Source organism: Rhinoderma darwinii, chromosome 1 (assembly GCF_050947455.1).
Source record: "Rhinoderma darwinii isolate aRhiDar2 chromosome 1, aRhiDar2.hap1, whole genome shotgun sequence".
Lineage (NCBI taxonomy): Eukaryota > Metazoa > Chordata > Amphibia > Anura > Rhinodermatidae > Rhinoderma > Rhinoderma darwinii.
In genome coordinates this window covers 471,648,054-471,671,836 of record NC_134687.1, presented here as the reverse complement: position 1 = coordinate 471,671,836, position 23,783 = coordinate 471,648,054, and the positions used below count along the sequence as shown (strand labels likewise).

General features: G+C 43.0%; 1 protein-coding gene across 1 annotated transcript in view; it reads left to right on the top strand.

Moving 5' to 3' along the window:
• Window positions 1–23,783, top strand: part of TMEM132B (transmembrane protein 132B) — a 690,505-nt gene that overhangs the window by 463,988 nt on the left and 202,734 nt on the right. The window contains exon 4 of the mRNA XM_075833460.1: window positions 15,096–15,282. Coding sequence (XP_075689575.1) covers window positions 15,096–15,282 — 187 coding nt within the window. The remainder of the gene's footprint in view (window positions 1–15,095; window positions 15,283–23,783) is intronic.

Below are 23,783 nucleotides of genomic sequence, written 5' to 3'. Positions count from 1 at the left end.
TCCCAGTTGCAAGGGAAATAGCAGCCAGTACCCATTGCTGGATTGTACATTAACTAAAACATTTTTTCTAAATAGTTCAGTATTGGAGGGGACATGGGGCAGAAAGGGTAGTCCATATCTCACAGTGAAGTGGTCTACCAAGCCTAAAACAACTCCACAAGTTGGTTTATAGTGTTTTGTCATTTTAGGCTATATATTTGCTTTATACCTTGAGTATTTGATACATAATTGGCCAAAAGGAATAATTTGCATGTCTCCACCCATTCTTTTAAAATGAAAAATTAACCCTATGTCCCTGGGATTTGAGGTGGAATTGAGCCTTCTGTTTTGATCAGGCAATGCTGTACTTCACAGTCTTTTAGAGAAGGGATTTTTTTATACATGTAGTCCACCTCACCATAACCTTACAGGTCACAGTATCTATATAGCAAAGAAAAATACTTTATCGGTAAATAAATTTTATGTATCATCCAATCAATCAAAACAATATTAAATATGTGTTCATGATAAACTAAGCATAAATATAAAGATGTTTTTAGCCCCTAGAAATTAATCCGACACAGCCCTTTCAAACTGTGCCACAGCAATGACTACAAAACCAAAATTTGTTGCTTTCCTGCTTTTCACATTGTTTAAAAGAGAATGTATGTACTCTACCTTAAACACAATCTACTACTTTGACGATTGTGAAATTGAAGACTGTATGTGTCCTACTTTTTGAAATGTCAATTAATTACTGTGTTATAGGTGTTATGACTCAGTAGATTTAAATATAGAAATACAAAAATATTACATTGTATGAGTGTTCATGTTGTCATTATTGTATGTTAGAACAACCTTGGGAGTTTTAGTTATCTGTAATGTGAACTCTGAGGCATTTATGTGAACATCATGTCCTTGTCGGTGGAGGACATCCTGTGAAGCTCAGCAAGGAGACAGATTTTCAGATATCAGAAATGACAGAGTACCACGCTGCTTCCAAACATTTCCGTTTTTCGAAAACAAAATGATAATGGCATCTAATTACCACATTTGAGCACACCTGTGCTCCAAACAGACCCGCTCTCAGTGTTTACAAGGGATGATCGCAAGTGAGGAGTTGACTAAACTCTTACAGAAGATCGCATTCATTTAACAAGATTAGACAGTTGACCTGACTCTGTTGGGGATGGATTTTTTTCTAAAAGAGTTGGAGTGATTTACCCTGCTAGACCATTATTTTGTGTGGCTGCAAACTGTTATTTATTACTACAGGGTAATAAGGATTGGCATACATCTCTGCATTACGACACCTTTCAGGTTGAAAAAAAGGATTTTTGTTAAAGTGACAGACTTATAGTTTGCGATCTGCAGAAACATGGATCCATTGTCTGTATTTGCGGTTCAGTTGTCAGCAAAAAAAACTTTCGTAGTGCATCCACGTGTCCTCAGTATTCATGGATCCGCAAAAAAAAGGGAAGGCTGGAATCGATTACACCAGTTTGTCCCAACCCCCTGAGTATGTCACATGGCCATATAAATTAATAGGTCCATGCGCTATATGCAAAATTGCGGATAGCACACAGACAAAAAACCACGGTCGTGTGCATTAGGCCTTAGAGTAACTTATATGCAATATTATAAGACAGTGTATAACTCATTTTAATAAATTTTATTGTAAAATAGTTATCTAAAATTGAATTTTTGTGTTGAACTTGATTTGTTAAAATATTGAACTTATTAAAGTTGGAAATAGTAACTTACTAGTATTCTCTACTTTCGGAAAAACTTCCTATCAAATGAAGTGCACTTGTCATGAGACATGTTCAATTTAAACGGGGGGATCTTCAAGGGTTAAACTCGTTGGTGTTAGGCATTGATTGTTCATCACATGACATATTACGTCACCTGAAGGAGCATCGTATAGCGACACACAGAGTCCCTGCAACCCTGTAGTACGGAGCCACAAGGGACTTCATGTGGCGATGCACAGTCTACTGCACACAACTCTGCTACATACATGAGGCCTCAAGTACTTTTAACATCTTTTCCATGCCCATGAAGGTTTCATTTTGTGGGTGCTGAGATCACCTACTGTGCCGTCCCCACAACAAGTATACAAGGTTTCTACACTGTGCCAACTTACCAACAAAATTAGACAACTAGGTGGCTTTTGGAGAGACAGCATTGGTAAGATGGCTGTTGGTGATGCTGAGAGCTAGTGACTGATGCGTCACATTGCCCTGCTCAGCCACCCAGTTTGCCTGAATATGACGTGTACAGCCTGCTGAAAACAGGGTGCACTTTAAGTGCCAACTAGTTTAACTCTTTATGTGTAATGACGGGGTAAGGAGACAGACAGGTGAGCCCTAATCTACCCTCTACTCAGTCCCTGCCTACTTGCACGACCCATCCTAGGCGACGGCGTACAACTGGGCGACGGTCCCTACGCTCAATACGTGCACGAGAGACAAACAGACAAGGGTACACAGAAGCTAAGGGAAATGGGGCAGTTGCCCACAGCAACACCGTGAGCAACAAGAGTAGTGAACGAGCCGAGTCAAACCAGGAGTGTATGAGGTACCAAACGCAGAGTAGTAAAGCCAGGGTCAAAATGAAGCTGAGGTCAATAGTAATAGCTGGAACAGCAGAGCCAGGAAACAAGAGAGAATCACAGGCAAAGACAAGAAGCAAATGAAGGTATACATAGATAGAGGGCGGGAGCTAGAACCGTCTGGCCAGGCTGTGATAGTTTCTCCCACTCCTTAAACTAGCAGCCTGAGTGGTAGCAGATCGAGTCACTCTAACAGACCTAGGAGCAGATGCGAATGATTAACCACGGGCGTCGACACAGAAGCTGTGTCTGGCAGATCCTTTACAGTACCCCCCCCCTTTCCTAGAGGTAACCAAGGACGGGAAGCAGCGTTTCAGGAGGGAGGCATGAAACACGTTGTGTATTTGAAAAGACGGGGTTAACTCCAGCCGGAAGGAGACAGGGTTAAGGACCTCAATGACCTTGTACGGCCCTATAAACCGGGGAGCAAATTTTTTGGACGGAACCTTAAGGCGCAAATTTTATGAAGACAGCCACACGAGATCCCCGGCCACAAACAAGGGGTTAGCAGAACGTCTTCTATCTGCCTGAGTCTTTTGTATGCTCTGGGACGCCTCTAGGTTCTTCTGAACCTGGGCCCAGACTGTGCACAGTTTCTGATGAACGACATCTACCTCGGGATTGTTGGAACCACCAGGTGAAACGGAGGAGAACCGTGGATTAAACCCAAAATTACAGAAAAAGGGGGAGACCCCTGACGAGTTACTGACCCGGTTATTAAGGGAAAATTCGGGGAGGGGAATGAAGGAGAACCAATCATATTGACAGTCAGAGATAAAACATCTTAAATATTCTAGAGACTGATTAGTCCTCTCAGTTTGGCCATTAGTTTCAGGATGGAAGGCCGAGGAGAAGGACAGATCAATCTCCAACTTTTTACAGAAAGCTCTCCAAAACAATGAAACAAATTGTACCCCTCTGTCAGAAACAATATTGACAGGAACCCCATGGAGACGCAGGATGTGTTTAACAAACAAGGTAGCTAACGTCTTGGCATTGGGTAGTTTCTTGAGGGGCACAAAGTGGCACATCTTACTAAAGCGGTCTACTACAACCCACACCACCGACTTGCCTTGAGATGGAGGCAGGTCGGTGATAAAATCCATGGAGATATGGGTCCAAGGTCTCTGGGGAATGGGCAAAGAACATAGTAAGCCCGCTGGTCGGGACCTGGGATTCTTGGACCTAGCACAAATTTCACAAGCGGCGACGTAGGCCTTAACGTCTTTAGGCAACCCAGGCCACCAATAGTTTCTAGCAATGAGGTGCTTGGTACCCAGGATGCCAGGATGGCCAGATAGTGCAGAGTCATGATTTTCCCTGAGTACCCTTAGCCGGAATTGCAGGGGAACAAACATCTTGTTCTCAGGAAGGTTCCTAGGAGCTGAACCTTGATCAGCCGCAATTTCGGAGACTAAGACAGAATCAACAGAGGATATTATTATACCTTGGGGCAAAACGCAAGCAGGATCTTCCTCCGAAGGAGGGCTGGCCATGAAGCTACGCGACAGTGCATCAGCTTTAATATTTTTAGACCCAGCCTATAGGTGACCACAAAATTGAATCTAGTAAAAAACAACGCCCATCGAGCTTGTCTCGGATTTAGCATCCGGGCAGATTCTAGGAAGATACGATTCTTGTGGTCGGTAAGGACCGTTACCTGGTGTCTAGCCACCTCCAAGAAGTGGCGCCACTCTTCAAATGCCCATTTAAGAGTTTGCGGTTGCCCACGTCATAGTTACTCTCAGTGGGCGAGAACTTCCTGGAGAAGTAGGCACAGGGACGGAGATGGGTGAGGGACCTGGTACCCTGGGACAAGACAGCACCCACTCCCACCTCGGAGGTGTCAACCTCCACGATGAATGGCTCCATTTGGTTAGGTTGAATCAGCACTGGGGCAGAGATAAAGCACTTCTTAAGGATCTCAAAAGCCTGGACCCCCTCCGAAGGCCAGTGGAGGAGATCAGCACCTTTGCAAGTAAGATCCGTAAGAGGCTTAGCGATGACCGAGAAGTTAGCAATGCATCTCCTGTAATAATTAGCAAACCACGGGAAGCACTGTAACGCTTACAGGGAGGCAGGTTGGACCCATTCAGCCACAGCCTGAACCTTGGCAGGGTCCATGCGGAATTCATTAGGAGTGAGGATTTGACCCAAAAATTGTATCTCCTGCACCCCAAACACACATTTTTCGGATTTAGCAAAGAGTTTGTTTTCCCGAAGGGCCTGGTGCACCTTCCTGACATGCTCAATGTGGGAGGACCAGTCCTTGAAAAACACACGTATGTCATCAAGGTAAACTACAAGAAATACCCCCAGGTAGTCTCTTAAAATCTTATTTATGAAATTCTGGAAGACCGCGGGAGCATTACACAACCCAAAGGGCATGACAAGGTATTCGAAATGACCTTCAGGCGTGTTAAACGCAGTCTTCCACTCATCCCCTTCTCTGACTTGGATAAGGTTATAAGCCCCCCGAAGATAAAACTTAGAGAACCATTGGGCCCCCTGAACCTGATTGAAGAGATCAGGAATCAAAGGAAGGGGATACTGGTTCCTTTTTCAAGTTTCGGTAATCGATGCACGGCCTAAGACCACCATCCTTCTTCCCTACGAAGAAGAAGCCAGCACCTACCGGAGAAGTAGAGGGGCGAATGTAGCCCTTGGCCAAGCTTTCATGGATATATTCTCTCATGGCCTCACAATCGGGACAAGAGAGATTAAATATCCTACCCTTAGGGAGCTTAGCTCCTGGTACCAAATCGATTGCGCAATCGTATTCTCTATGAGGAGGTAACACTTCGGAGGCCTTTTTAGGAAAAACATCAGCGAAATCCTGAATAAGGAATCAGGTAGACTGTTCACCTCCTCAGGGAGAGAAATAAAATTAACAGAAAAACATTACGTCATGCATTCATTACCCCATTTAGTAAGATCACCAGTACTCCAGTTAAACGTGGGATTATGCATCTGCAACCAGGGAAGGCCTAAAACCAAATTGTACGATAATCCCTGCATCACCAGTACAGAACACTGCTCCAAATTAATGAAGCCAACAATAAGTTCAAAAACAGGGGTATGCTGCGTAAAATAACCATTAGCAAGTGGAGTGGAGTCGATACCCACTACCGGGACAGGTTTAGGCAAACCAATCAATGGCATAGCTAGAGACATAGCAAATTCCACAGACATAATATTAGCAGAAGACCCTGAATCCTTGAAGGCACTGCCGGTGGCAGACCTACCCTCAAAAGAGACCTGAAAGCGAAGCAAGATCTTATTAGGTTTCATATTTACGGGAAATACCTGTGCGCCCAAGCGACCTCCCCGATGGTCACTTAGGCGCGGAAGTTTTCCGGCTTCTTATTCTTACGCCTAGGGCAGTTGTTCACTTGATGCTTGTCATCCCCACAGTAGAAGCAGAGACCATTCTTCCTGCGGAGCTCTCTATGTTGTTGGGGAGACATGGAGGCTCCGAGTTGCATTGGTTCATCCGAGTTTACCGTGGAATCTCGGGAGCCATCATGGGGGTGCCAGAGGAGAAGGCACAAAAACGTTCAAGTCGTCATTCCCTGAGACGTCGGTCAAGACGTACCGCTAAAGCCATAACCTGATCCAGAGAGTCAGAAGAGGGATAGCTAACTAACAGGTCTTTCAGGGCGTTCGACAGACCCAATCTAAACTGGCACCTCAAGGCAGGGTCATTCCAGCGAGAAGCTTCCTAAAGTCAGAACAGTACTCTTCAACGGGTCTCTTACCCTGACGTAAGGTCACCAGCTGAATCACAGGCAAAGACAAGGAGCAAATGAAGGTATACATAGACCGAGGGTGGGAGCCAGAACCGTCTGGCCAGGCTGTGATAGGTTCACCCACTCCTCAGCCTACCAGCCTGAGTGGTAGCCGATCGAGTCACTCTAACAGACCTAGGAGCAGATGCAGACTGATTAACCACAGGCGTCGACACAGAAGCTGTGTCTGGCAGATCCTTTTCAGTACCCCCCCTTTTATGAGAGGCCACTGGACCCTTCCTAGGTGGTTCTGGCTTATTGGGGAATCGAAGTTGGAACCTCCTGAGCAATACCCCAGCGTGAATATCCCGGGCAGGTACCCAAGTCCTCTCCTCAGGCCCGTATCCTCTCCAATGGACCAGGTACTGGAGGGAACCTTGGACCATCCTGCTGTCCACAATCTTGGCCACCTCGAATTCTATCCCTTCAGGGGTGAGAACAGGGACCGGAGGTTTCCTTGAGGTAACCAAGGACGGGGAGCAGCGTTTCAGGAGGGAGGCATGAAACACGGCCTGTGATTATGTAATGACTGGGTAAGGAGACAGACAGGTGAGCCCTAATCTACCCGCCACTTAGTCCCTGCCTACTTGCACGACCCGTCCTAGGCGACGGTGTACAACTGGGCGACGGTCCCTACACTCAATACGTGCACGACAGACAAACAGACAAGGGTAACACCGTGAGCAACAAGAGTAGTGATTGAGCCGAGTCAAACCAGAAGTATACAAGGTACCAAACGCAGAGCAGGAACTTAGTCAGTAAAGCCAGGGTCAAAATGAAGCTGAGGTCAATAGCTGGAGCAGCAGAGCCAAGAAACAAGAGAGAATCACAGGCAAAGACAAGAAGCAAATGAAGGTATACATAGACCGAGGGCGGGAGAGGAGAAACCGTCTGCCCAGGCTGTGATAAGTTCTCCCACTCCTCAGCCTACCAGCCTCAGTGGTAGCAGATCGAGTCACTCTAACAGACCTAGGAGCAGATGCAGACTGATTAACCACGGGCGTCGACACAGAAGCTATGTCTGGCAGATCCTTTACATTATGGATATATATTAGATGCCTTGGCTTAAAGTGTACTGTCTTTATGTTTCATGAGTTAAAATAAATGTTAGTTAATAATATATTATCTTTTGTGTTCATTTGTACTGCCCTGTTAGGATGTTGGGGTGGAGCTTCTAGACTTTAAAACAGGGAGTTTTAATGAATCGTATTCACTGTTGTTCAGCAGCGAATATGATGCTATTCTGATAGGCCAATCATCTGTCAGTTCTATATTCTTAGATGGCTATACCTGAGCATCTTAAGTCATCCCCTTAATAAATATACTTGCACTAGCAAACATGCCCCATATCGGTAAAATAACTTTCTGCTTAAAATGAGTTAAAATCGGCAGGAACTCAAAATTCGAGTGGTTGGTGTTATGGCAGGAAGGAGGTGAAGGGAACAAGTGAGCCCTAATCTACCCACCGCCCTGTCCCTGCCTACTTGCAACGACCCGCCCTAGGCGACGGGGTACAACTTGGCGGCGGTCCCTACGCTGTCTAAGTGCAAGGGAATACCAACAGGGAACAAGCAAGGGAAGGGGCAGTAGCCCACGGAACGCCGCGAGGAAACGGAGAGGTGAATGAGCCAGTCAGGATCAGGAAGTAGTGGAGTATACAAACGGGAGCACGGAGCAGGAAGCAAGCCAGGGGCAGAGCGAAGCAGGATAAACGGAACTGAAGCAAGGCAGAAGCACGGCAGAACAGGCTGGAGCAAGGCAGCAGTGGGGCCAGGAATCCAAGAAGAATAACAAGCAAAGAGGAAGAGAAAACGTCAGGTATAAATGGACAGGGGGCGGAGCTAACTCCGACTGACCAGGCCGCGATAGGCTCTCCCACTCCTGAGCCTGCCACCCTGATTGGTGGGAGCCGGTGTCAGTCTCAGAGGTCTGGCCTCAGGTGTCGACTGATTAATCCTGGGAGTATACCCAGACGTAGTGCCTGGCAGATCCTTTACAGTACTCCCCCTTTTATGAGGGGCCACCGGACCCTTACTAAGAGGACCCGGTTTAGTGGGGAAGAGAAGGTGGAACCTCCTGATCAATACCCCAGCGTGAACATCTCGAGCAGGTACCCAAGTCCTCTCCTCCGGCCCGTATCCTCTCCAATGGACCAGGTACTGGAGGGAGCCCTGGATCATCCTACTGTCCACAATCTTGGCCACCTCGAATTCCACCCCCTCAGGGGTGAGAACGGGAACAGGAGGTTTCCTCGAGGGGGACCAGGACGGGGAGCAGCGTTTAAGGAGGGAGGCATGGAAGACGTCGTGTATGTGAAAGGATGGGGGCAGCTCCAAACGGAAGGATACAGGGTTGAGGACTTCAATGACCTTATAAGGTCCAATAAATCGGGGAGCAAACTTCCTGGACGGGACCTTAAGGCGCAAGTTCCTCGATGACAACCACACCAGATCCCCGATGACAAACCGGGGGTTAGCAGAACGTCTACAATCAGGACGAATCTTTTGTACTCTCTGGGACGCCTCTAGGTTCTTCTGAACCTGGGCCCAGACTGTGCACAGTTCACGATGAACGTCCTCTACCTCGGGATTATTGGAACAACCAGGGGAAACGGAGGAGAACCGTGGATTAGACCCGAAATTACAGAAAAACGAGGAGACCCCTGACGAGTTACTGACTCGGTTATTCAGGGAAAATTCGGCGAGGGGAAGGAATGAGACCCAATCAAATTGACAGTCAGAGATGAAACACCTTAAATATTGTTCCAGGGATTGGTTAGTCCTTTCCGTTTGGCCATTAGTTTCGGGATGGAAGGCGGAGGAGAAGGACAGATCAATCTCCAACTTTTTACAAAAAGCTCTCCAAAATAAGGAAACAAATTGTACCCCTCTGTCAGAAACGATATTGACTGGGGCCCCATGGAGACGCAGAATGTGTTTAACAAACAAAGAAGCTAACGTCTTGGCTTTAGGTAGTTTCTTAAGGGGCACAAAGTGGCACATCTTGCTGAAGCGGTCTACTACCACCCACACCACCGACTTACCCTGAGATGGAGGCAAATCGGTGATAAAATCCATGGAGATATGGGTCCAAGGTCTCTGGGGAATGGGCAAGGAACGTACTAAGCCCGCAGGTCGGGACCTAGGGGTCTTGGACCTAGCACAGATCTCACAAGCGGCGACGTAAGCCCTAACGTCTTTAGGCAACCCAGGCCACCAATAGTTTCTGGTAATGAGGAGTTTGGTACCCAAGATGCCAGGATGACCAGATAGTGCGGAGTCATGGTTTTCCCTGAGTACCCTTAGCCGGTATTGCAGGGGAACAAACAGTTTGTCCCCAGGGTGGTTCCCGGGAGCTGAACCTTGATCAGCCGCGATGTCAGAGGCTAAATCAGAATCAGTGGCAGAAACAATTATACCAGGGGGTAAAATACAAGCAGGATCCTTCTCAGAAGCAGGATTGGCCATGACACTACGTGACAGTGCATCAGCCTTAATGTTTTTGGACCCAGCCCTATAGGTAACCAAGAAATTAAATCTGGTAAAGAATAGTGCCCAACGAGCTTGTCTAGGATTAAGCCTCCGGGCAGATTCTAGGAAAACCAGATTCTTGTGGTCAGTAAGGACCGTTACCTGGTGTCTGGCCCCCTCCAGGAAGTGACGCCACTCTTCAAAAGCCCATTTAATGGCTAAAAGTTTGCGGTTGCCAATATCATAGTTACTCTCCGTGGGCGAAAACTTCCTAGAGAAGTAAGCACAGGGGCGGAGATGGGTAAGGGAGCTGGTACCCTGGGACAAGACGGCCCCCACTCCCATCTCGGACGCGTCAACCTCCACAATAAATGGCTCCCTTTGGTTGGGCTGAACCAGCACGGGGGCCGAGATAAAGCACTTCTTGAGGGTCTCAAAAGCCTGGACGGCCTCAGGGGGCCAATGGAGGACATCAGCACCCTTGCGAGTGAGGTCCGTAAGAGGCTTAGCGACGACCGAGAAGTTGGCAATAAATCTCCTGTAATAGTTAGCGAACCCCAAAAAACACTGTAGCGCCTTCAGGGAGGCAGGTTGGACCCATTCCGCCACAGCCTGAACCTTGGCAGGGTCCATGCGGAATTCATGAGGGGTGAGGATTTTACCTAAAAATGGTATCTCCTGTACCCCAAACACACATTTTTCGGTCTTCGCAAACAGATTATTTTCCCGGAGGACCTTCCTGACATGCTCCACGTGGGAGGACCAGTCCTTGGAAAACACCAGTATGTCATCAAGGTACACTACAAGAAAATTACCCAGGTAATCTCTCAGAATTTCATTAATAAAATTCTGGAAGACGGCAGGGGCATTACACAACCCAAAGGGCATGACTAGGTATTCAAAATGACCTTCGGGCGTGTTGAACGCAGTTTTCCACTCATCCCCCTCTTTGATGCGGATAAGGTTATATGCCCCCCGTAGATCGAACTTAGAGAACCATTGGGCCCCCTGAACCTGATTAAAAAGATCCGGAATCAAAGGAAGGGGATACTGGTTCCTTACTGTGACCTTATTCAAGTTCCGATAATCAATGCACAGCCTAAGACCACCATCCTTCTTCCCCACGAAGAAGAAGCCAGCACCTACAGGAGAAGTCGAGGGGCGAATGAAACCCTTGGCCAGGCATTCTTGGATATACTCCCTCATAGCTTTACGTTCAGGACATGAAAGATTAAATATCCTCCCCTTAGGAAGCTTGGCACCAGGCACCAAATCGATGGCGCAATCGTAATCTCTATGAGGGGGCAACACCTCGGAGGCCTCCTTAGAAAACACATCAGCGAAGTCCTGAACAAACTCAGGAAGCGTGTTTACCTCCTCCCGGGGAGAAATAGAGTTAACCGAAAGACATGACATCAGGCAATCACTACCCCATTTGGTGAGATCCCCAGTATTCCAATCAAACATGGGATTATGCAGCTGCAACCAGGGAAGACCTAATACCAGATCGGACGATAATCCCTGCATCACCAGTACAGAGCACTGCTCCAAATGCATGGAGCCAACAAGGAGTTCAAAAACAGGAGTATGCTGAGTAAAATAACCATTAGCAAGAGGAGTGGAGTCGATACCCACTACAGGGATAGGATAAGGTAAATTAATAAAAGGCATTTTTAGAGACATAGCAAATTCCACAGACATGATATTAGCAGATGAGCCAGAATCCACGAAGGCACTGCCAGTGGCAGACCGGCCAGCAAACGAGACCTGAAAGGGAAGCTAAATTTTATTGCGTTTCGTATTAACGGGAAATACCTGTGCGCACAAGTGACCTCCCCGATGATCACTTAGGCGCGGAAGTTTTCCGGCTGCTTATTCTTGCGCCTGGGACAGGTGTTCAGTAGATGCTTGTCGTCCCCACAATAGAAGCAGAGACCATTCTTCCTGCGAAACTCTCTACGTTGTCGAGGGGACATGGAGGCCCCGAGTTGCATAGGTACCTCCGAGTCCTCCGTGGAAGAGCGAGGAGACGGGACCTCGGGGGGAATCGCAGGGAAGTCAGAGGGGAAAACATTGAAACGTTCAAGCTGACGTTCCCTGAGACGTCGGTCAAGTCATACTGCTAGGGCCATAACCTGGTCTAGGGAGTCAGAAGAGGGGTAGCTAACCAGCAGATCCTTCAGGGCGTCAGATAATCCTAACCTAAACTGGCACCTTAGGGCCGGGTCGTTCCACCGAGAAGCTACGCACCACTTTCTAAAATCAGAACAGTATTCCTCAACAGGTCTCCTACCCTGACGTAAGGTCACCAGCTGACTCTCGGCTAAGGCAGTCCTGTCAGTCTCGTCGTAAATGAGTCCGAGGGCAGAGAAAAACCGATCAACGGAGGAAAGTTCAGGGGCGTCAGGAGCCAAGGAGAAGGCCCACTCTTGGGGCCCTTCCTGGAGTCGGGATATAATGATACCCACCCGCTGGTTCTCGGAACCTGAGGAGTGAGGTCTTAGGCGGAAATAAAGTCTGCAACTCTCCCGGAAGGAGAGAAAAGTCTTACGGTCCCCTGAGAACCGGTCAGGTAACTTGAGGTCGGGTTCTAGAGGTGAGGTGAGGGGTACTACTAAGGCAGCGTCAGACTGGTTGACCCTCTGAGCCAGGGCCTGGACCTGTAGGGAGAGGCCCTGCATCTGCTGGGTCAGGGTCTCAAGGGGGTCCATGATAGCGTCAGCGTAGAAGAAATGGTAGACTAGGTATGGGCTTGTTATTATGTTATGGCAGGAAGGAGGTGAAGGGAACAAGTGAGCCCTAATCTACCCACCGCCCTGTCCCTGCCTACTTGCAACGACCCGCCCTAGGCGACGGGGTACAACTTGGCGGCGGTCCCTACGCTGTCTAAGTGCAAGGGAATACCAACAGGGAACAAGCAAGGGAAGGGGCAGTAGCCCACGGAACGCCGCGAGGAAACGGAGAGGTGAATGAGCCAGTCAGGATCAGGAAGTAGTGGAGTATACAAACGGGAGCACGGAGCAGGAAGCAAGCCAGGGGCAGAGCGAAGCAGGATAAACGGAACTGAAGCAAGGCAGAAGCACGGCAGAACAGGCTGGAGCAAGGCAGCAGTGGGGCCAGGAATCCAAGAAGAATAACAAGCAAAGAGGAAGAGAAAACGGCAGGTATAAATGGACAGGGGGCGGAGCTAACTCCGACTGACCAGGCCGCGATAGGCTCTCCCACTCCTGAGCCTGCCACCCTGATTGGTGGGAGCCGGTGTCAGTCTCAGAGGTCTGGCCTCAGGTGTCGACTGATTAATCCTGGGAGTATACCCAGACGTAGTGCCTGGCAGATCCTTTACAGTTGGCAGTAAGAAGCCAAGTATATATTGCTGGCTGCCTATAGTTAGCTTGTAGGCCTCTGACTACAGATAGCCATGTACTATTCTGGCCATGATATTGGCTATGACTTAACCTACATTAGACCTAAAATAGTGCATAACTTCCTATGTGCCCCAAAAAATTTTTTTATATGTTTCAAATAGGTTGTGATGAAAAAACAAAAAACAATATTTTCTGTTTACTGTAGGCCATGTTCTTTTTCTTACTTTGTTCTTTAACTATCTTGTACAATGAATCTTATACAGGATTTCTTGAGATCACTTTGAAATTATTCAGATAATATCCTCTTAAATCCTCCTGACAATTCCATAACATGCGGCATTCATTTATCAATGAAACATTTCTGTACAGTATGTATCTATGATTTATAGGTAATTTATAATGTAGCCTAGAGTATAAGACTAAGAGGGCTTTTAAACAACTTTTCTATGCCAGTTTTATGGCATAAAAAGTCACTAGCGGCTCAAAAAAAAAATGCATTTAATTTTGAGCCCTTTCTGAAAAGGCCAACGCATTTACTATCATTTACTCCAGAAACTGTGATAAATTATAGTGGAAATCTATGCCAACTGCTTAGGTAGATTTGACTCAATGGTGCATGGACAGCCGAAGATGCAACAATTTTATTAGGAGCCATGCGCCTCTTATTAAATTTGACCCCTTTTTTCTCCAGCTTGTTTTCTAGGCAGTCATATGAAACGCCAGTCTTAATCAATTAGATTACTAACTTATAATACAGCAATTAGTTAACATTTCAAAAAGTAGGACATATCCAGTCTTCAATTTCAAAATCGACAAAGCAGTAGATTGTGTTTAAGGTAGAGTACATACATTTTATGTCACAGAAGAAAAAATTTTTCATTAGTTGTGTGTTAGAAGAATTTTCCTTACTTATCTATAATGTTATCTATAAGTTTTCACCTCAATAAGAGCTTTATTCTCGCCCGCGAGGAGACGAATGTCTGCCTTCATTACATAAGCTCTGGCTTATATAGACTTTAACCACAAACAGGTGACATTTTGCACATGACAGTGAATATCTTACACAAAATACTAGTCTAATGCAGTTTTGCTTCATATAGCATATTTTGACACAACTGAAACTGGGATAAAGTTGAACTTCCCTAAATTCCATCTGACTTTATTGAGAAATTTCAACTGTCCCAAATTTGTCAGCAAAACATATTTAACACTTTATCAGCTAAAACATTTCCTGAGAAGGTCTGCATAGCTGAGTGTATATTTAATTTCATTGCATCAAATAAGTATAAATTTAAAATAAAACTTTCACAACATTGTGCCCAGCAGTTTAATCACAAAAAAGTAATATCACACACACACACACACACACACACACACACACACACACACACACACACACACACGCACACACACACACACAGACACACAGACACACACACACACACACACACACACACACTCAAAGCTGCCATGAATTCCAAAGACTTCTAAAATGTGTCAAGCTGAGATCATGTCAGGTATGAGAGATGTTGACTTAAGCATTCCTAAACAAGGCAGACAACACTTTCTAGTGACAATCACACAGGAAAAGGAGCTGATGTCTCAAGGCCATCGGAAAAGGTAGCGTTTGATTCCTAATAGGAAATTGCGACATGCACACTAATTAGAAAGATTGCTTCCTTCAGACAGGTATAGAAAAAAGGCTTGTGAGTCACCTGTGATAAATTACAGCTATTGCCGCATTGATTATATGATTTATGCTTTGATCACTGCGGTAAAGATGGAGCATCCATGCTAATTCATTACCACGAGGTTCGCCTGTTATTTATGTTTGTGAGAGTTTTGTTCAAAGCAGTGACATTTTTTCAATTTCTTTCAGAGCCAACAACTCGTTTTATGAAATTCTGCAGATGGACTTCGAAATGGACATTGGCAGTGGTTTGGCTGGTGCCCAGCAGATTACGTGGCAGGTGGAATACCCAGAAGAAGACTCCGTCAGTGAACTTGTTATTTCGGAAATCTTTGTCAGCCAAGCAGCATTTACAGGGATTGTTCCTATTGCCATGGTACGGTAAAAGCCTCTTTGATATAAGTCTAATGCTTACTGGTGCTCAGATGTTGCCACATGAGTGTCTCACCTACATTATTCAAGAACACCTCTGTCCTTTATCATGTGCATTACGTTTATTAAATGTTTAAAGGGGTCAGTGATTATTTAAGAAAGGGAAATATTGTGATTTTGTCGCCGTCATTGAGAAAGGCCATAATGCTGCTTACTGCTTAGCTTTTACTTTGGTTTTAAGCTGTTATGAAAAGTTTAGTTTCAGCATATTCTATCTGTTCTAGAAGATCCACAGCAGGTAAATAAGTACAGATTGCCTATTTTACTTGTTGCTATTTGTATTGCCTTTTTTCAAGCAATGCAAACATTTTGGTTATTCATAAGGCGCAAGAGCACAAAGAGCCCCAAGGCTCTGTTAAATAAAATACTAAGCTCAAACCTACACAAATCTGTTCTGCGGCCATTGTTCTCCAGTCAATCATTTTTGCTGGACATACATCCATAACTGGACAAATGACCTGCTATCACAGTATGTTTTCCTCCACAATGACCTTCTGTAACATAATAATGCGCTCAAAATCATGGAGGATTATCAGACATTAAGAAAATGGTCAGAAAGTGTTCCCTGGTGGACCTGAGCAGATGGAATGTGTAGCTATGATTCACAAACCATGTGTTCATATTATTTATTATTTTCACATGCAGATCAATACAATTATGTTATCTCACTGAATGATATAATTGAACAACCATCTTAAAGGATATTCTTATTTTAAGAAGTGATGGCATATCGCAAAGATTTTCTATCACTTCATGACAGGTGGGACTTTTATCGATCCTGAGAAGCAGAAGCCCCTTTGGCTTCTCTGCAGAGCTCTACATGGAAGTGCAACATTTAAGTGAATGGGTCTGTGTTGTATTTCCCTGCACAATGGGCAGACAGGAGCGGCAATGTGCACAGAAAACCCGTAAAGGCTCTACAGCGCTAGTTATTCTGAAGATATCGGGGCCTGACAGTTGGACCCCTCCGATCAGGAAGTGATCGCATATCCAAGTGATATGTCATCACAGCGACTGGTGGATAAACCCTTTAAGTATATGATTCTTTGATAACTGACATAACTACAGCTCTGGTTTATTAATTATAATGAAATATTATTCAACGTTTTATGTTTAGATAAATCAGGAAAAAACTGCCAGCCGCTATTACTTAGAATAATTAGTATTATACTATGGTTTGTAGAAAAGCCTTTTGCCAGTTTGTCTTAAAAATTATTTTGCCTAACTAAAACTTTTTTAAAATTTTTTAGTTTTAGTGTTGCCCTTTCAGTCTACGTGAGCAAAAATGCAATTTCTAAAAGTTACAGATTTCTTTGATTCTTTGTAGACTACTCTTTTAGTGAACTAGGTAATCCTAATATCTCCCTTCCACTAATGTTATAAGAACTTCATTCATATTTCTAATGACTTCTCTAATTAATCTCTTCTACATCTAAGAGCAAAATATTCATAATACAAAATTGGTGATCTGAAAATGAATGGACAAAATCACAAGGTAGAAAAGACCCTGGAACCTCTGTTCTAAGGAGAAGCGTTTTATGTCGGAAGCTCTGGCTTAGCTTTGAACATCTCACGGTCCCTGTTCAGGTGATAGTAGAGGAGACTCATTAGGTTTTAGAAGCTTATGTAGAGGGTGAATATAGATGAACTCCCACGGATCTGTTGCAATACCGTACGTTACTAATATCTCCTGTGTTCCTTGGGTGACTGGGGGCAAGATGTTTTATTATCCTCAGTCACCTTGACTGGAATGCATGTGTAAGAAATAATTAACATGTACTATAAGTTGTGCACTTTTCGGTCAGACTGGGAACTACAGTTCATCATTGGCAACATGGTTAATATAAGCTGTGAAATACTTTCTTCATACTTTCCTTCTGACTTTTCGTTCCGAGAGTAAATAATAATAATCTGCTACAGACAATTTTGTACTTATGTATTTTTATGATGTAGTACAGCACTGTCTGAGCTTTCAAGACTTCAGACTTTGTGTAGCCCGATACCACCTAAAGCCACTTTGTTCCCTTTCATCTGTTTATGCAAAAAAATGCCGGAGTCCAGACTGTGCAGTGAACACTTTACAAAGGATTTTCACATGCTCTGCCCAATATTTGGTATTACCCGGATTTATCTATAGGCACAGTAGAAAGTGCCTATTGGTGGCTCTGGTGGAAGGGTGTTTTCTAGGGGGAAAAACAGACAGCTACCTATCTAAACATTGTGCATTCATATGTAAATTATATTAATTCATATGTTAATCAGACTGACAGGGATGTGGAAGTGAGGGGATAAGACCTAGGATGGGGCAAGGGAAAGGCTGCGGAAGGTACTAGATAAATCCTAGGACTTTTTGTTGGGCATAAGAAAAAAGATGATGTTGCTATACACTTGCATCGTCTTTGTTGATTGTGGCAGTAGCCTGCTCCCAGGAATAGTTATTTATGACCATATGCATTCCAGCTGCACATAATGAATACAGCTTTAGTTTGAGTGTAAATTATAATGACATCATCAGTATTATTTAGAATAGGCTTAGTCAAAGTGTAGACCCAAGAGGGACCCAAGCTTAGGGGTGCAGGTATATGATTATGACTTTTTTCCAGCTTTCCAAATATATATACACTGTAGGGGACTTGAGAATATTGGTGAATAGCAAACTTAACTTTAGTAACTAGATGCACATGACAAGAACATGACTTTCCCCTTTACAATCACTAGCCAGGACATGGAATATTGTGTAACGTTTTGGAAACCTGTGTATAAGAATGACATAGCTGTACTGGAGCGGGTGCAAGGACTGCGACTACGGTAATTCAAAGAATGGGTGGATTGCATTATTAAAAATTGTGCTAAAATTTGGGGTTATTTAGTTGGAAAAAAGGCAGTTTATGAGTGATGGAATAACTATATACAAATATATGAATATACAGTAGTTGAGATCTATCTAATTATTTTTTTTATAGCTAGACCTGTAACCATGACAAGGGGGCATCCACTACGTCTAGAGAAAATACGTTTTCACCATCATCAAAGGAGGTTGTTTTTTTACTTGAAGAGTAGCGAGACTTGCTGAAAGATGTTGTGATGAACAGGGTTAATCAATTGAAATAATACAAGAGGGGTCTGGGTGACCTTTCTTAAAAGCAATAACATTCCAAATTCTGTGAACTAGATTGCTGAGATAGGGCATTAATCCAAGGATTGCCATATTTGTGTTAGGGAAGGTGCCCCCCCCCCAAAAAAAAAGAAATTGACAACTACCTCATAGGGTTTTTTGCCTCTTTCAGGATCAACAATAGGATTATGTGTTGAACTTGGTAGGTTTATAGAACTATGTAGATTTTAATAATATTTGTCTCTTTAATGTAAAATGTGCTGAGGCTACTATGCCTTCCCATGCCACACTAAGTTCATTTCAAGACCATCAGAATACAAGCAGAACATAAGGTAAAAACCAATGCAATTAAAACTTGTTATGTCTGTAGGTCTCAAATGCTTCTTGTTGCCCAGAATTTTGCCTTGGCCGTCAAAAAACAAAGCCCTATAAGCTATAACTGTGGGTTATTTGTTGTACTGAGAAAAAGTGACTGCCATATTGTGCTGCTTTTGTTATGCTGATGTGGTAACGTTATTGAGTTTATACCTTATTGTAAAATTTTATGATTTTTATTATATTCTTATGTATTTATTCTGTAAATATTCTGAGTAATATCTCTGTGCGCTATTGGTCAGTATCTCCAGGTTCTGGGAAGGATTTACTTGCATTATTATTTTTATATCGTTGACTATTTTGTAAGAAATTAAATGTACAATATGGGACGCCTTGACTAATCTTGTTCATTTCAAAGATATTGAAACTAATGGCAAAATGCATTAGTATACATTCATTTGTACAATCAGAATATGTTTTTCTTTGTTTGTTTTTTTTTGTTTGTTTTTTACACGACCTAAAATTGCCGCTTGAGGCTCTGTTCACAGTGATTTGTTTGATTTTTAAGCAATTTTTAAACCCTGATATCCTTTCCTCAGTAGGATCCTGGTATTAGTCATGGTGACCAATATCATTGCAATTTTAGGGTATGTTCGCACCGAGTTTTTTTGCAGAAAAATCTGCCTCAAAATTCCTTCAGGACATCAGAAAACAAAAATATTTTCAATATACTCACAGTCTTAAAAAAGACAGCATGGGCTGTTCCTTGCCTTGCCGCTGGTCGTTTGGGCAGTGATTTCCATTGAGACATTGCATCACATGACCATAACACCCAATCAGCCCTTTGACTGTACATTCCTGATGTTCTGTAAATTAAAGGTGTTTTCAAAATTCCCCCTTATCTCAGGAAAAACCCTTTAACTGTATTGAGTATAATCATTTAAGCAAATACTGTGATATAATTTGTCTTCCATAACTTTTAGTAAGAATGTAAATTAATGGAAGATCTTAAGATATCATTTCTGCTTACTTTACGTTTCCTTTCCAGGAGATGACATAGGCTTTTGCAATGTCCCATTTGTCCTTAATGAATCTCTTGCATATCTGAACACTGTGTATTTTACCTCTTATACCTTTGAAAATCATCCAGCTGCTTAAGAATTCAAAGTGAGATAGTGATACAAAGAAATATCTTTTACTTGTCGCACATGGATCAATTGTGACCCCACAGCTGCTCTTTCCGAATCATTCTGCATTACTTATAGCAATGTTCCCAAATCTGAAAATCACAATGACTTTTATTTATGGATTCTCTTGCTTGTGTGTTTGAGAAAGGAACCTTTACTCTTATACTATTTAGGCAGAGGTTAGCTGGAATTAAATGTACATTTCCTGGCCATACAATTAAGTGCTAATTTATTACTCTGTTGCATTAATTAACATTTATCACCTATCCAAAACCCTTTAAGATATTTACATTAAAAAAAAATTGGTAAATGGCAACATTTTTGGTGCAAATCTGTGCCGGCTCATAGCAGGGATAGATTTTATTTTCTGAATGTCAGGCAGTTCACAATGTGCTGAATTTATTAAGAATGTATGCCTTTTTAATAAATTTGGTGCAAATTACTTCAGTTATTTCCTTTACTTAGAACGGAGTAAGATACACCAGTCTTAGCATATGTGTGCCATTGACATATGTGGAGCTTTGATGGAATAAAGGGCCACAAATGTGGTTTATATAATGTATCAAGATAAACACAGCTGCCCTAAGCGAAACATTCTCCATATACTATTCTTTTAATAACACAGACATAATGGTCATTTATTTCTCAGTATAATTATACCCAACATAACTTCTCATCATGTCTTACTGTATTCCCCGCCTTAGCAATGCCTTTCTGCACCCCTTTTATTATGTATCATTGTGCCCACCTCCTTTGCTCTCTACCCCATCATCACTGCCACCCTAACAGATCTTACTGTACTTCCTTCCAGTAAATAATAAGCATCTTTTTTTCCCTTTAAATTCACAAACTGTCGATGCATTTATGTATTACATTTGTGAGCAGATGGAGAAGGACGTGTGCTGGTGAGTACATGCTAAAAAGGCATAAAAATAGCTTAACCTAATTCCTATTTAGCTCTTGGAAGGGCCAGGAACTAGGGCTGTTGTTACAGATGGTGGGGCTATAGGCACTCTAGATAAATGTTACTACCCAGCACCCATTCTATCTTTTTTACATAATGAGTGGATTGGAAAAGCTGACAGAGCGATACAGAAAAATATGTGCCAAATGCCCAGTTTTCAGGAGGGTATAAGACCAGCATATGTAAAAATACTCCAGGATATAGTCATTCTTCCTGAGTCTGAGATTCCTTTGGAAGTGTAAAGAGTAGGATTTTGACAAGGGGAGATTCACGGGCATCATATATCGACAGCAGCATCATAGCTAACAAAGTGCCCCTTGTGAATGATAAAGTCAGCCGAGTACCATATAAACAATGCCAGCTGGGTCACCCCATACACAATAGTTTCAGCAGGTGTCCCCCATACACAATAGTTCCAGCAGGTGTCTTCCATATACAATAGTGCTTGCAGAGTGCCCCCATAAACAATAGTCATGTGTACTGGTATTAGTGGTGTTCTAGGATAGTAAAGACTCCACCATTATTTTTTTCTATTTACTGTAAATACTGTAGGTCCAACATTTGTTGCTGATCAATGCCATAAGGTATTTTTATTAGGATTCTATTCTTCAGATACAGAGCTCCAAATCTCTTTGTATCTCCTTTGCCTTAAATGGAGCCAATACAGATTCAAAAATGAAAATGTGCTGATTGACACATTTTCTTTACTATATTTTATAAAGCCCCATGTAATACCAAAGATAAATCATTGTGATATCTCAAAAGCTTGTGCCAAATGAAAATCTCTTACCCCTGTATGAAAAAAACAAATATTTTATAACGACACAGGACGATCGTGCTTACACCTACAGGAGCTTTTATGACATCCCATTTTAAATCCATATACATTAATATGGAGTCACTCCCCCATTTGCAGCTAAAACAGCTTCCACTCTTCTGGGAAGACTTTCTACAACACTTTGGAGTGTGTCTGTGGGAATTTTTGCTCATTCATCCAGAAGAACATGAGGTCAGACACTGATGTTGGACGAGATGGCCTGGCTCGCAATCTCTGTTCTAGTTCATCCCAATAGTGTTTGATGGGGTTGAGGTCAGGGCTCTGTGTGGGCCAGTTAAGTTCTTCCACACCAAACTTAGCCAACCATGTCTTTATGGACCTTGGTTTGTGCACTGTGGCACAGTCATGCTGGATAAGAAAATGGACATCCCCAATCTGTTTCCACAAAGTTGGAATCATACAATTGTCCAAAATGTCTTGATGTGCTGAAGCATTAAGATTTCCCTTCACTAGAACTAAGAAGACTATGTCAAATCCTGAAAAACAGCCCCATAGCATTATCCCTACTCCACCAAACTTTACAGTTGGCACAATGCAGTCAGGCAGGTAGCGTTCTCCTGCCATTCGAAAGACCCAGACTCCTCATCAGCCTGCCAAAAAGAATAGGGTGATTTGTCACTCCACAGAACACGTTTCCACTGCTCCAGAGCCCAATGATGGCATGCTTTACACCACTCCATCTGACGCGTGACATTGTGCTTAGTGATGTAAGACTTTCATGCAGCTGCTCGGCCATAGAAACCCAAGCCATTGTGCTGATGTTAATGATAGAGGGGGTTCAGAACTCTGCAGTTGTTGTGTCAGCAGAGTGTTGGCGACTTTTATTCACAGTGCACCTCAGAAAAATAAAAACAAAAGTGGAAGGAATGAAAAAAAGTAATGTTAAAAAGAAAGGTAAAATAAACCATAAGCGCATTATTTACAATAACTAATCTTTAATAAATAAGTTTCAAATATTAAATAATATACACATATTTGACATAACGTATACCGTAACAACCTGTACAATAAATTTATAGCATCATTTATGATGATCAGTGCATGCCATAAAAATTAAAAATAAAACCTGTAGCAGAATAGTTTTTTTCTTCATTTTTTCCAAAACAAAAATTAATATAAATGAAACACTAATTGATATATCTATACAGAACAAATAGCACATACATAAAGAACAACTTGCCCTGCGAAAATCAAAGGCACAAAAGTTATGTTGAAATAAAAATAAAAAAGTAATGTCCGCTGGCACGCAAAGATATAAAACCTAAAAATTGGTCTGGTCCTCAAGGCTTAAAGAGACTCTGTCACCACATTATAAGTGCCCTATCTCCTACATAAAAAGATGGGCGCTGTAATGTAGGTGACAGTAATGCTTTTTATTTAGAAAAACAATCTATTTTTACCACTTTATGAGCGATTTATAGCTTTATGCTAATGAGTTTCTTAATGCCCAAGCGGGCGTGTTTTTACTTTAGACCAAGTGCGCGTTGTACAGAGGAGTGTATGACGCTGACCAATCAGCGTCATACACTTCTCTCCATTCATTTACACTGCACTAGCGATATAGCTATATCGTTATGTGCAGCTACATACACACACACTAACATTACTGCAGTGTCCTGATAATGAATATACACCGCGTTCCAAATTATTATGAAAATTTTATTTTTCGCTTATTTTCCTAAATAGTCGATGCAGATGACAGTCAGTATAATCTTCAAGCCATCAACCGTTGGAGTATAATGCTAATTTTATTGAACAAATCTCCTAATGATAACAGATTTTTTTTTTAAAAGTAAAAAACTCAAAATGCACTGTCTCAAATTATTATGCACAACAGAGATCAAAACATTTTAAAGGTTGTAAAGAGAACAAAAATGGTAATTTGTTGCATTTGCAGCATCAGGAGGTTAGATTTACAGAAATCAAAATCTCTTTCAATCAAAAATCCAAATTACATGTTAACATAGGACCCCTTCTTTGATATCACCTTCACAATTCTTGCATCCATTGAATTTGTGAGTATTTG